The sequence below is a fragment of the Aulostomus chinensis genome, chromosome 4, assembly GCF_037954235.1.
Source record: "Aulostomus chinensis isolate RoL2024-O1b breed Wild chromosome 4, RoL_Achi_v1.0, whole genome shotgun sequence".
Taxonomy (NCBI): Eukaryota; Metazoa; Chordata; class Actinopteri; order Syngnathiformes; family Aulostomidae; genus Aulostomus; species Aulostomus chinensis.
In genome coordinates this window covers 2801235-2812931 of record NC_141323.1, presented here as the reverse complement: position 1 = coordinate 2812931, position 11697 = coordinate 2801235, and the positions used below count along the sequence as shown (strand labels likewise).

The 11697-nt window shown below is 43.2% G+C and overlaps 2 protein-coding genes across 3 annotated transcripts; one reads left to right on the top strand and one right to left on the bottom strand.

Moving 5' to 3' along the window:
- The first annotated feature begins 56 nt into the window (after positions 1–56).
- On the top strand, positions 57–3947 carry LOC147262308 (calcium-responsive transcription factor-like). 2 transcript variants are annotated; one of them, XM_086201053.1, is made up of 3 exons: positions 57–267; positions 743–1781; positions 1858–3947. In XM_086201053.1, the coding sequence occupies exons 2-3, from the start codon at positions 744–746 to the stop codon at positions 2146–2148; spliced, it is 1329 nt and encodes a 442-aa protein (XP_086057179.1). In that variant the 5' UTR covers positions 57–267; position 743; the 3' UTR covers positions 2149–3947. The 2 variants fall into 2 exon arrangements, with proteins under 2 accessions (XP_086057179.1, XP_086057178.1); XM_086201052.1 differs by having other exon boundaries at positions 57–424; positions 1858–3946.
- optn (optineurin) lies at positions 3780–10072 on the bottom strand. Its single transcript, XM_086201051.1, has 13 exons — positions 9942–10072; positions 9112–9236; positions 8728–8936; positions 8487–8630; positions 7483–7667; positions 7315–7402; positions 6831–6946; positions 6590–6739; positions 6392–6476; positions 6163–6315; positions 5935–6077; positions 4628–4710; positions 3780–4524 (listed from the first exon to the last, which is right to left on the bottom strand). The coding sequence occupies exons 2-13, from the start codon at positions 9230–9232 to the stop codon at positions 4412–4414; spliced, it is 1590 nt and encodes a 529-aa protein (XP_086057177.1). The 5' UTR covers positions 9233–9236; positions 9942–10072; the 3' UTR covers positions 3780–4411.
- Between the last annotated feature and the right edge of the window lie 1625 nt (positions 10073–11697).

Sequence of the window (11697 nt, the reverse complement as noted above, 5' to 3'; positions counted from 1 at the left end):
AATACTCAGAAAACAGAAGGACGTTTCCGTAAGATTAAGGGCGTGGTGTACAAAAATGTGCCCTGCATCTAGATCTCAGGAATATGAAACTCCAAGGAAGGACAAGAAGGATAACCTTTAAAGACAAATTCTTGCCACGGTTTTTCAGAAGCTATCATAATGTATTCCGTGAAGGATGAAAACCTTATTTTGAAAATGGCTAACCTTCTGTATTCGAGTTTGCGGTATCAGTTTCCAGACATGGCGTGCCTGGCAGGCAAAAGTGAGGTAACTGCAACTAAAACGCAACAGGAAATCTGAAGCGTGGTACCATGTACATTGTTTGCTACATGAAGAATTTGTTTAAATACATTTTCTACTATTAACAAGTGGATAAACGAATACTCTGGATCCCTTAAAGCCGCAAGATTTGGGGTTATTTGGGGTGAGTTGTTTCTCATTTGGCCGAGTTGTTTCAGTGCATTTTCACAATATGTTCTGAGAGGACACTATTAATTTTCCCCTCATCTCATATCATACTCACCTTAAACTTAACGGATAACGACAATGTTTGACGGTTTCACAATGGAATGTAAACATGAATTATTCCCGAGTGAATTGGTCAAATATTTTGTACAAGTATGTTATTGTATATGTTTTTATGCTGTAAAGCAACTGTGAATAAGAGGCATCAGTATTTACTGTAGGAGCTTGTAAATTCAAAGATCCTGGAAAAGTGAAATTGTTGTGTATGTCTTTCCAGGATGGAAGGTGGAGATAATGATCCTGTTCTTACTATTGTCAAATGGGAAGATTTTCTCCAAGACTACAGCAAAGATGGAGACTACATTCACGGCTTTGTTACGGACGAGACAAGCGTTGACAGCGTCCTGGAGCTCTACAGAAGAGCTACCAAAACAACATTCTGCACTCGCCGCTCCTCTTCCTTACAGTTTGATCCCCTTAAATGCCCTAACAAGAAATTCTGCACTCGCTCGTTCGTCTTCTGCAGGTCCACCTGTCCACGGATCAGTGATGATGGAGTCCCCTTTACCTACGGTGGCATGAAGACACTGGAATGTCAGTACGGACCTAAGAGGGAGCACAGAAAAAAGAGTGACATAGAAACTTTTTATGAGGAGAAAATAAATCACAATTACACAGAACTGAAGACGTCCAAACAGAGACTTTCCACCGGTGTAACGAGAAAAAAAGGTTGTCAAGCCAAAATCTCAGTGTGGCACATATGTAGGCTACCTGAGTATGTCGTGACAGCTAAGAAGAGTGTCACAATTTGGCAAACGAAAGCTAAAGAGAGGCTTCTGCGGGATTTAGAGGCTGGAAAGGAAGTGGTGATAGAGAGTAGATTTTACATCAGCTTTCCTCTACAGAGAGCGCACACCGAACACACTCCATCAGGCAGGACAGACGAAGCACACTCTGTCCATCCACAGATCATCCAGTGGATAGACCAGCTGGTAGCCGAGGGCATCACCACCGTCAGAGACGTGCAGGCCATCCTCAAGCACAACGTTCAGACAAGGATGTCGGACATTGTTGCTCCTGATGAGGAGGACCGGGGTTATTATCCAACGCTCAAGGACATCGCTAATCACATCTACAAGTCCAAAGTGAAACGGCGAACTCCCAATTTGGACTTGGGTTTATTTAGCACAGAAGCACAGATCCATTCAATTAGTGATCAGGGAGCGAATGATGACATCACTTATTCATCGCCTCTGCCACACCTGCAGCTGGACGAACCACACAGCATCTGCGAACACACAATTGAAACACAAGAAGTGAGCATGAAAACACATTTGTATGTACAAGGTTACCGTCTTAATTGTAATGGTATTCTTGGTTCGTCACGCACAGGTTACAGGCTGTGTGGAGGAGGCGGCTCAGAGAGAGAGAGCAGAGCTACACAAGGAGCTCAACGCCATCAGGAAGTCCAGCAGCAAGTGTGTCGATGCAGTCAGACTGGCTGAACTGAAGGCTGGGATCAAGGCTCTCCATGACAAGTTTAGGAGTGACTTACAGAAGCCAGCAATGTCAACACACACTCAGATGCTGAAGCGTAAAGAGGGAGTAGCTGACACACCGCCGCCAGCGAAGATGGCGAGAGTGGACACCCATGACCATGCATACTGGACTCTGCAGGAGTGAAGGAAATGCTGGCATCTTTTTGCTGGGGGTTCTGCTTTTCGTGTCACACCCAGGCCTTCTTTGTATGAAGACATGGTAAACAAATATGGCATCTAAGTCTGTGGTCCTGTGCGTGTTCTGTTAGCACTGACTGTGGTTGGGTAACTTTCTTTACAACAACAATGCCTTTGAAGATTCACAAATGACTTCTCAACTTTCGGGTGTGCCTCTAACGTTCTAGAAGCAGTGGTAATAAGTGCTTTGTATTAATTACTTTTGCCAAGAAGTTTGTGAGAGAACACAAGCAGAAATACTGTGTCGTGAAAGCAATCACATTTTAAAAAGTGTAACCACACTTGCGAGCACTTTGCCAACTACTGTATATCATCGAAGAAAAAAATTACTCTTTCGGCTCACTTGGGGTGAAGTCACACGGCCTCTCCCGCTCTCTGCTTTACTCTCTCACCCAGACTTGCTCTGAGGTACTGAGGAGGTATTAATGTTTTTCAAGAGTGAATATATATTTTAAGAGAATATTTGGTCTTGGAAATTTACCTCAAAGTTAGGGAAAAATCATAGAAATTAATTGGTATGATTTATAGTTTACTCAATGTTGACTACAGCAAGTTTCTCCAACTTTATTGACTTGAATTCGTAATTGGTCAGTACTGAGTGGGGTACCTGTCCCTGGTATCAACATGCTCTTTTGGTCCCTTTCAGCCTTCAATGGGAACTCAGACCCATGAGGTTTTTGTGCAAATGTGAACACTCAAAAAAAAAACATCCCTCCTTTGTTCCATTTGAAAATTACCCATAATCCAAAGCAGTCGAGGTCCAAGTTCAAGATAGTGTGAGCAGAAAGAGGACTGAAGCCCCATCAGAGCTTACGTGGACTAAAAGCAGAACTAAAACTTCTTCCAAATGAACTGAAAATGTGACAATGAGTGCTTTTTCTTGCAAGAGGACTGAGTTTGATTCTCTTCTTAAGGACTAAATGTGAATACACCGTAAAACTGCAGCATTGTCAGGGCTGTTATGAAGTTATTCATTTATGGGTTGAAAAACATTCAGCAGCCATATTAAAGTTGTGCATTTAGTTGCTGCATTCAAATTCTGGAGTATTCTTGATATGGGCAGATCTGTTTAATGTTGCGGGAAAAATGCATATTTTTTTGAAGGTTTTTTTTGTTGTTACATTAGGTTTCGAGGAATGCTGCAGTGTTTGTTTTCTACCCTTACCAGGAGAAAAAAAAATGTATCGGCTACAGTGAAGCTCCAAGAAACTAGTTTCAAAGGCCCGAATGCAAATGTTTTTGTTACATAGTATTAAACAAATTTGAAAAAAAAATTACTATAAATTTATGGTTTTGTTTTGCTTGCAGTCTTCTTCTTCCCTCCTTTTAATTTGCTTTGGGCCTCTCTCACGAACTAGAAAATAAAAAGTTCCGATTACAAATCAAAAGGCTGCTGGTTCAATCCCCAAAAATTGTACAAATACTACATCGTACAACAGGATACTTCATAAAGGTATGTGGATTTCATTATCACAAATTATTGGCTCTATTTTTAACGTTTTGTCCAAAATAATTGGAAAAAAAGATTTCCTAGCTTTTGTGATGTCAAAATATGAGTAAAAAGCAGACATTTACTTAATATGTTTATTCTTTTCACAGAATTACAGCATTTTTATATTAATTACAGCATATAAACGGAACCTCTCAGCACTTAAACACAGGATAATTTATGGTGAAAGTGGATTAACAGGAATAATAAAATCTAGATATTTGTATTAAATTGTTTTTATGATGCATGCTTCCACCCACAACCATGTCCATTTAAAGGAAATTAAAGAATAAAATCATTTGGTTTTTATTGGGTAACCTCAAAAGAAATATGTACGTATGACTTACTAATGCTGCTGGTAAGACTTCACTTTTGCTGATTAGATCATCGGACCGACTACTAAATCTTATTAAAGCTTATTTATTAGCAGTGCTGCTTAATTATTCCAGATTTAGTTTATGCCCTCAAGAATCTAATCTCCAGCTATTTTTAGTCATCAGTGCCATAAACTGTACAATATTCCAGATGGCATAAAAAAAAAAATCTCTAAATCTATTAAATCAACTTCAAAAGTTACAAGGAACCAAACATGAGGATGGACAAGATTCTTTCCACATGTGGGGTGTCCTGACGGGGATGACAGAGGAGATGAAAGTAGAGGAAGACTCAGATTAAAGTGCGAACGCAGCCGATACTTATAAACACTAAGAATGGCAAGGGTCTAGTTGATGCAGTCCATGATGTGGATCTGCAGGGAGTCCAGGTCTGGGAGGATCTCATTACACTTTGGACAGGCGTGTTCAGGGATGTTCCCTTGATTCTGCCAGTCAGTACCTGTGAGGTAAAAACAAATATCGTCATCTAAAACCTGCTGGAACCAGAACTTTATTTATGTACACACCCTTACAAGCTCCATTCAGGGGAGACTAAACCCTACCTCGTCCAACGAGAGACGGTCCGCCTCCGTGAGGGTTTCCTACCAGTGACACATGCCTCCGCTGCATCTCATTCAGTGACCGCCTGAGGAGGAAGAGTCCAGAGAATCAAGCTTTATGAGGTGGCCACTAGGAGGCGGCAATGTTCAACTACTACCAAACTTTCAGGATGTGATGTAAAGCAATAAAGTAGACAGACAACTTAAGTATTTCATTAAAACAGTTGTAATCTCAAACTATTCTTTAGTACCTGTCACTATCACCCAACAATGTTTGTTGCAATTTATTATACAAATATGACTGATAATAATCCATCCATCCATTTTCGATACCGCTTATCCATTAAGGGTGATTGACAGGCGGACTGGGGCGGTAACCGCAATGATGCGGGCACTAAACCAGTCTGTTGTGGTGAAGAGGGAGCTTAGCCGGAAGGCGAGGCTCTCGATTTACCGGTCAATCTACGTTCCAACCCTCACCAATGGTCATGAGCTTTGGGTAATGACCGAAAGAACGAGATCACGAATACAAGCGGCCGAAATGAGTTTCCTCTGCAGGGTGGCTGGGCTCTCCCTTAGAGATAGGGTGAGAAGCTCAGTCATTCAGGAGGGGCTCAGAGTGGAGCCGCTGCTCCTCCATGTCGAGGGGAGTCAGTTTAGGTGGTTCGGGTATCTGATGAGGATGCCTCCTGGAACACCTCCCGAGGGAGGTGTTCCAGGAGCGTCCTCAATGCCCAACCGGGAGGAGGACTTGAGGCCGACCCAGGGCACGCTGGAGGGATTATGTCTCTCAGCTGGCCTGGGAACGCCTCGGGATTCCCCCGGAAGAGCTGGTGGAAGTGGCTGGGGAGAGGACAGTCAGGGCTGCCCCCACGACCCGGACCCACCAGATAAGCGGAGGAGGAGGAGGACGGGTTTTTTTGGTCTAATTCTTGCATCTTACTTTGTACTTACATTGTTGATATCTATATTGTTAATAATCCGCTTTGCTGCTGCAACATTGTGAATTTCCCCATCGTGGGACTGATAGAGGAATATCTTATCTTATCTCATCTTATCTTGGCAGGCTCTTCCCTTTGTGGCACAGGCCAAAATATACTTCTTGGGTGATGTATCGCTTGAACTTTGTCGTCTGTGGTACTGGTACTTATGCTGGCTGTAAGTTCAGTTATCTTTTTTTTTTTTTTTTTAATATTGACTGTTTCCTTCACTCCTTTAAGCTTTTTAACCTATCTGTTTACTTTCTACAAATTTAGATTGTTTAAAAAAAAAGACGAACAATAATGACAGTTGTGCATATGGTTGCATACCGGCCCAGTGACTCCACCTCCTCCTGCAGCTGCGTGTTCTGTTTCTTTACATACTCCAGCTGAGCAGCCAGACGCTCCCTCTCCTCATGGAGCTTCTCCCTTGCTGCTCGCTCTGCGTAGAAATCTGAGGAGTAGACCTCTGCCTGACAGACAACAGCAAATCACATGACAAACAAAAACATCTCTGGTATCCCTAGCTGGGTCTTAGTGTAGTGCAAAGTCTCTAACCTGGGCCTGGAAGACTGAGATGGTCTCTAGCTCCTTCTCCTTCTGGAACATCTCCTGCTTCAAGCTATCGATCTGCTCCTGTTTAGCGGCCAGAGCTTTCTCTGCTGTGTTCAACTGGCTCTGTAGCTCCTCCAACACCTCCCTCTTCACCAGCTGAGACAGCAGCACCAGAGGACAACAATTAAACGTGTCCATGTCTCAAGAGTAAACTCTTCAAGTACCAAGTTACCTCTTTCTTCTTGCCCTCCTCCTTCAGCTCATTGTAGTCCTCAAAAAGCTTGGTGTAGGCATCCTTCAGCTGGGCCAGGTTGCTCCTGGGATGGAGAGAAGAGGTGGGGAGTGGATGCAGTGTAAGATCCTACGTGTGTGTGTGTGTGTGTGTGTGTGTGTGTGTGTGTGTGTGTGTGTGTGTGTGTGTGTAACTGACCTCTCCTCCCCGGCTTTCTTCTGCTCTATCAGGCTCTGTGCCTGCATGCTGTCCAGCTGCAGCTTCAGCCGGTCGTTCTCAGTCTGGACGGCCTGCTTCTCCACCAGCTGAGCCTTCAGAGTCACCACGTCGTTCTCCACCACCCGACATCTACACACACACGCAAGGAACAACAGAGCAGTATGAAGCATTGGAAAAGAGAGCCTCAGTTTTAGTGCTGTCCTGTGGATCTGTGTGTGACCTGTCCTGCAGGTTCTTCTTCATGCCTTCTGCTTCGTCCAGCTTGCTCTGGGCCTGCTGCAGCTCCTTGAACAGCGTCCGCATCTGACACTTCAGATTCTCAACTTCAGATGCTGCCTGAAACATTCACACAAGCATTACGAAGAGGAACACAAGTGAGCCACATCATTGAAACAATGAGTTTTACATGCATTGCTGCAGTTGAGCTATAGTTTTAACTCAATTAGGTCATTTAATAGTTGACTGACAAGGAAGAATCCATTTATTCTCTAAACTACATCTTCATCCAGAACAGTAGGTGGTGGTAACTGCTTCAGTGTCAAACAGTGGACTTCAGTTTCTACTGAGGAAAAACTGACAACTCCTGAAGCTGAGAAAGCATCAAGTTTGTCTCCTCGTCTGTCCAGTGAAGCTCTATTTACACCCGATATGATGATAAACCTCCTCAACTGTTCAACCTCTGGGTTAATTACCGACACAAGTACCTTTTCTTTCCCAGAATCCTCTCTGGGCTCTGAAGTCGTCTGCGTTGATGCCGATATATTACTCCTCCTCTCCTCCAGCTCTTTGATCCTGTTACATAATGTTTCAAATTAAAACTGCATGAGAGATTTGAAATACCGCTAAAAGCTTCCCTGGATTTTCCACTCTACCTGTCAAAGGAAGCCTGCAGCTCAGCCTGCAGCCGTTCGGCCCGCTGGGTCTCATTCCTCAGAGACTGGAGCAGCTGGCTGACCGTCATCCCCTCATTGTCCTGCCGGGAAGCTGTCATGCTCACATCGGGACATCTGCTGCGCTCAACACCGCACACATCCCTCGCACCGTCAATGACTCCATCCTGAGAAGACATCAATCGGTTAAATTCATTCACAGCTGTATAATCCGGCGTGTCACTGATGTGGTGACAGAGTGGTTTGCTCGGTTTCACTTAATTTAGATCACAGTTTCTTAGCATCACCCACCGTGACAAAAATAACCAGACAGTTACACTTTACCAGGGGACGTCCCGTCAGAAAAATACAGGTTGTTGTGTCTGGGGCTGTAACGATGTCATTGAAAAATGATGGAACTGATGTGAAAAGTGATTTGACGCAGATTTTACTGCAATTTACTCGCAATACATTTGTCAGAATAATGCCAAAGTTAACAACATCATAGGGTTGAAATGGGAAAAGAATGAACTGACGCTCAGTCGCGTCTTTCCACAAGACGACAAACAAACAACACCGAAAATACCTGATTTCTGAATAGATTTGGATCTGATGCAGAAAGTTTGAAATGAAACAATTTGTTAATCATAATCTTTTGTTGTGTTAGACAAGAAGAAGGTTTTTATAAGTTTTATTCTTCCAGAGGTTCTCAAAGTGATACTAGCACATATTTAGCTTGAAGCTAAATATACGTGGCTGACTCTGTCGGTACTCAGGAGTGACAGGGAAGTGAAGCAGTGGTGCAAAAATTCACTGTCCTGCTCTCTTCTCTCTCTGCTCCACCATGTTCACCAGCTAGTCACTAGCTCTGTGCGTTAGCTGCGATGCTACACGAGTAGCGACAGTGAGTGAAAAAAGACCTATAGCTGATAATCTCTGTGGCTGCGCCACTACGACATCACGTGTGTAATAACTGGTATCTTGAGGAATAATGAACATAACCTCACCGACACCTTGATGATCTCGATGAAGGAGTCGTCATTCGAGTTCTGGTCGGCCTTCAGTTGCAGCTCAGAGTTCATGGCCACCAGGTCGTTCTTCTCCGCCTGCAGCCGAGCCACATGGGCACGCAGGGCATCCAGCTCTGTACCCTGATTGGATGCCCAGAGATGACATCACATATCTCTCTATATGAAAATTTCCAGGGCAGATGTCTAATGTTAGCTAGTAAGAGCCTCAGTCCATTACCTGCAAGCCCCCTGGAGCGCCTCCCACCTTCACCGTCTCCTCCAGTTTCTTGTTCAGCTCCTGGTTTTGGATGGTCAGCGTCTCCATGCGACCCCGTGCCTCCTCAAGCCTGTTCTCCAGGAAGTCCCGTTCCTCCCGCTGCTTTTCCCGCCAAGCAGCCAGACCCTCGAAGCGCTCCTTCATGGTCAGGTTGGTCTGACGTAGGGCCTCTGGGAGACACACGGGACGGTCATCAGTTCAGCTTCGGACCCCCCCAGAAAAACCACCGCCCACTCTGATACAAGCTATCCACTGACCTTTGACCCCACACAGTCAGGCTGACTGGAGTTTTACAAAGAGCTTAAATCTATCACATTGAATAAAAACAACACAGCAACAACAAACCTTTCAAGTCTCGGTTCTCCTGGATCAGGATATTCATCTGCACCAGTGTTTCCTCCAGGGTGCCTGACTGCCCGGGAGAGCGTGAGATGTCCCCGTTCATCATTGAACCTCCAGAAGTCATGACGCTGTTGAAAGGAAACCCACAATCTAATATTTTGTATCAGATATGACATGTGCAAACCACATGAGTAGCAGAAAGCTACTTCCTCTCAGCTCTTAAAAGATGTGCAGGACAAAATGAAATGCTAAAGACAGAAAGGTTTAATTTGAACATAAGCTAAGATTAAGAACATTGAGATTTCATGTTTTCAGTCAAAAGTGAGTCACGTCTACCTATATCACTTTTGTATGCCGAGGTATGCTGTTATTAACCAGGTTTGAAGCAGCAAAATATGTAAAATTCACTATATACAGCTAAATTATTGCGTGTTGTGCTTTTATTGTGTTGACGTCGGTAAGTGACTCAGACGCTCAGCCTGCAACAGTCAGGGTAAACGGAATTACTCATCAGCAGGTCACAAGGTAACTCAATTGTAGCAACATTACATAGCAGAAATTATCCCGTAGGCCTCTAAGAAAGCACATAACAGCAATAAGACAGTGTATTTCTATTTCTCCTAAACAATATTTCAGTAATACCAGCAGGTTAACAGCCACTTCCAACCTTACAGGCTGACAAACACACGAATAGTTTCACTTTTCCCGTCTGGGGTCCAGCGAGCGACTCACAGCAGTAAAGTTATCAGGAATTCACACAACACAAACCCGGTCCCGTCCGAGCCAAACTGCGTCACAACTAAAATGAAACGAATTCAATTGATTGAACTTACTTGCTGTCAAATCCGGATGTAAACACGAACGGGATTTGCTCTCCGAAAATACCTGATAACACAGCTGGCAAAAATGCTCTCGGTCGAGCCTGCCTCTGGTGTCAGGCTGCGTCAATTGCTAAATCATGTCGTGGACAGTGGAAGAGGAGTTTCCGGTTTTTAATTTCAAAATAAAAACAAACATAAATTCAAGCGTCAATAAAATTCGAACTTGGCGTACATTTAAGTATGTTTAACTCACTAAAACATTTAAAAAAAAAGTTTTTCCCCAGCCACTATTTGAAGTCACTTAAATTTATCGAGAAGCGATTGGTCCATGGCAGGGCCAACACATTTAGAGAGTCAACCATTGGCTCTCGCAGCCACGCCTACGGCCAATCTAGAGTATAGAATTGACCTCCCCTCCTTCATGTCGCTGAACTGTGGGAGGAAGCTGGATTAGCGGGAAGGAACCCACGCAGGCACAGGGAGAACATGCAGACTCCACACAGAAAGATCCCGTGGCGGAGCAGGGGCTCGAACCCAGAACCTTCTTACTGTGAGGGGACAGTGCTAACCACTGCATTACTGTCTGCTGAATCTTTTTATCCATGAATTGAATAAAACAAATGAATTCAATTGTAAATGAATCTGTGTTCATTCTTGCTTTTTATTATCCAAAAATAGCGCTCAGGATTTTAAAGCAATTTTATTAATTTTTTTAATCCTCAAATGAATATAGAAATCAATAATTATAGTGACAAAAAATTGTTGCTGGAGTGTTATTTGAATAACCGCGCTTGAAATGTTTTATTTTGAAAAGTGTCTCGTTTTTCTGTCCACGTTAACGTAAATATGGCCAGCTCGACGCAGCTGGTGGAGTCTTAGCTAGGTTTTTCGTTTCCTTGTATGACGTCGCAGAGAGATTAGACAACATAGTTCCATGTCAGTTGAGGCGCAGCGTTGGCAGGTTTATCCGCGTGTTCTATAGATCAGCGAAGGTCTGACCGTCCGCTGACGGCGGGGATTCCCTTCACGAGTCACCTTGCAGTTTGTCAGGAGAGGAATATGACTCCCAAACCTTTCTATAGCTTGAAAATAAAATAAAATAAAATAAAATAAAATAAAATATGGATAAGGCCCGAGAGGCAAAAAATGGACAATGAAAAATTCAAGAAAAAAAATAATTGGAATCATACGCCAGTGTTGATAAGAACATGCTCACGTCACTGTTCATTCATGGGTGACAGACTATTAAAGACATGAATATTTATTTTGAAGGAGTGTTTCCTTATTATCCTTATCCTTTATTTATCATGTATCTTGTTTGTTTTTAAAACTGAGTTGTAATTTAGGTTAATGTCCACTGGGTGTCAGTGTCGTTTAAGCAAAAATCCAAGTCGGTCTCACCTTAACGCTTGACTGTAATTAAATGAAACTGTTTGACTGTTGTTATGGAATCACAAGATCTCAACATCATCTTGTCTACAGTAAATTTAGGTCTGTATTTATGCAGGCCTACCCACCCAGGTATGTATGTATCAAGGCTAGAGTCTAATGTCGAGACTTCTGTATGCTAAAGAGAGCTGCAGAGAGATTCAGTATCATTGACAAGAGTAGGAACTTTCATATACAAAGTTTTTGTCACCTTTTGATATTCAGTATGTCCTGTTTGTTAAACTTAAATTGTTACATGGTCATATTTATAACATGTATTTGCTTTGGAACCGTGGTATATCTGGGACCCCTTCAATGACCCCGTTAGACAGGTGGATAG

Bases quoted from the DNA above. Each gene is read 5' to 3' on its own strand.
- LOC147262308 (XM_086201053.1), top strand. From the start codon at position 744: ATGGAAGGTGGAGATAATGATCCTGTTCTTACTATTGTCAAATGGGAA. The intron at 1,782-1,857 runs GTGAGCATGAAA...CGTCACGCACAG, and splicing joins ACACAATTGAAACACAAGAA to GTTACAGGCTGTGTGGAGGA.
- optn (XM_086201051.1), bottom strand. From the start codon at position 9,232: ATGACTTCTGGAGGTTCAATGATGAACGGGGACATCTCACGCTCTCCC. The intron at 7,668-8,486 runs GTGAGGTTATGT...ATGTCTTCTCAG, and splicing joins TCGAGATCATCAAGGTGTCG to GATGGAGTCATTGACGGTGC. The intron at 4,525-4,627 runs GTAGGGTTTAGT...TTTACCTCACAG, and splicing joins ACCGTCTCTCGTTGGACGAG to GTACTGACTGGCAGAATCAA.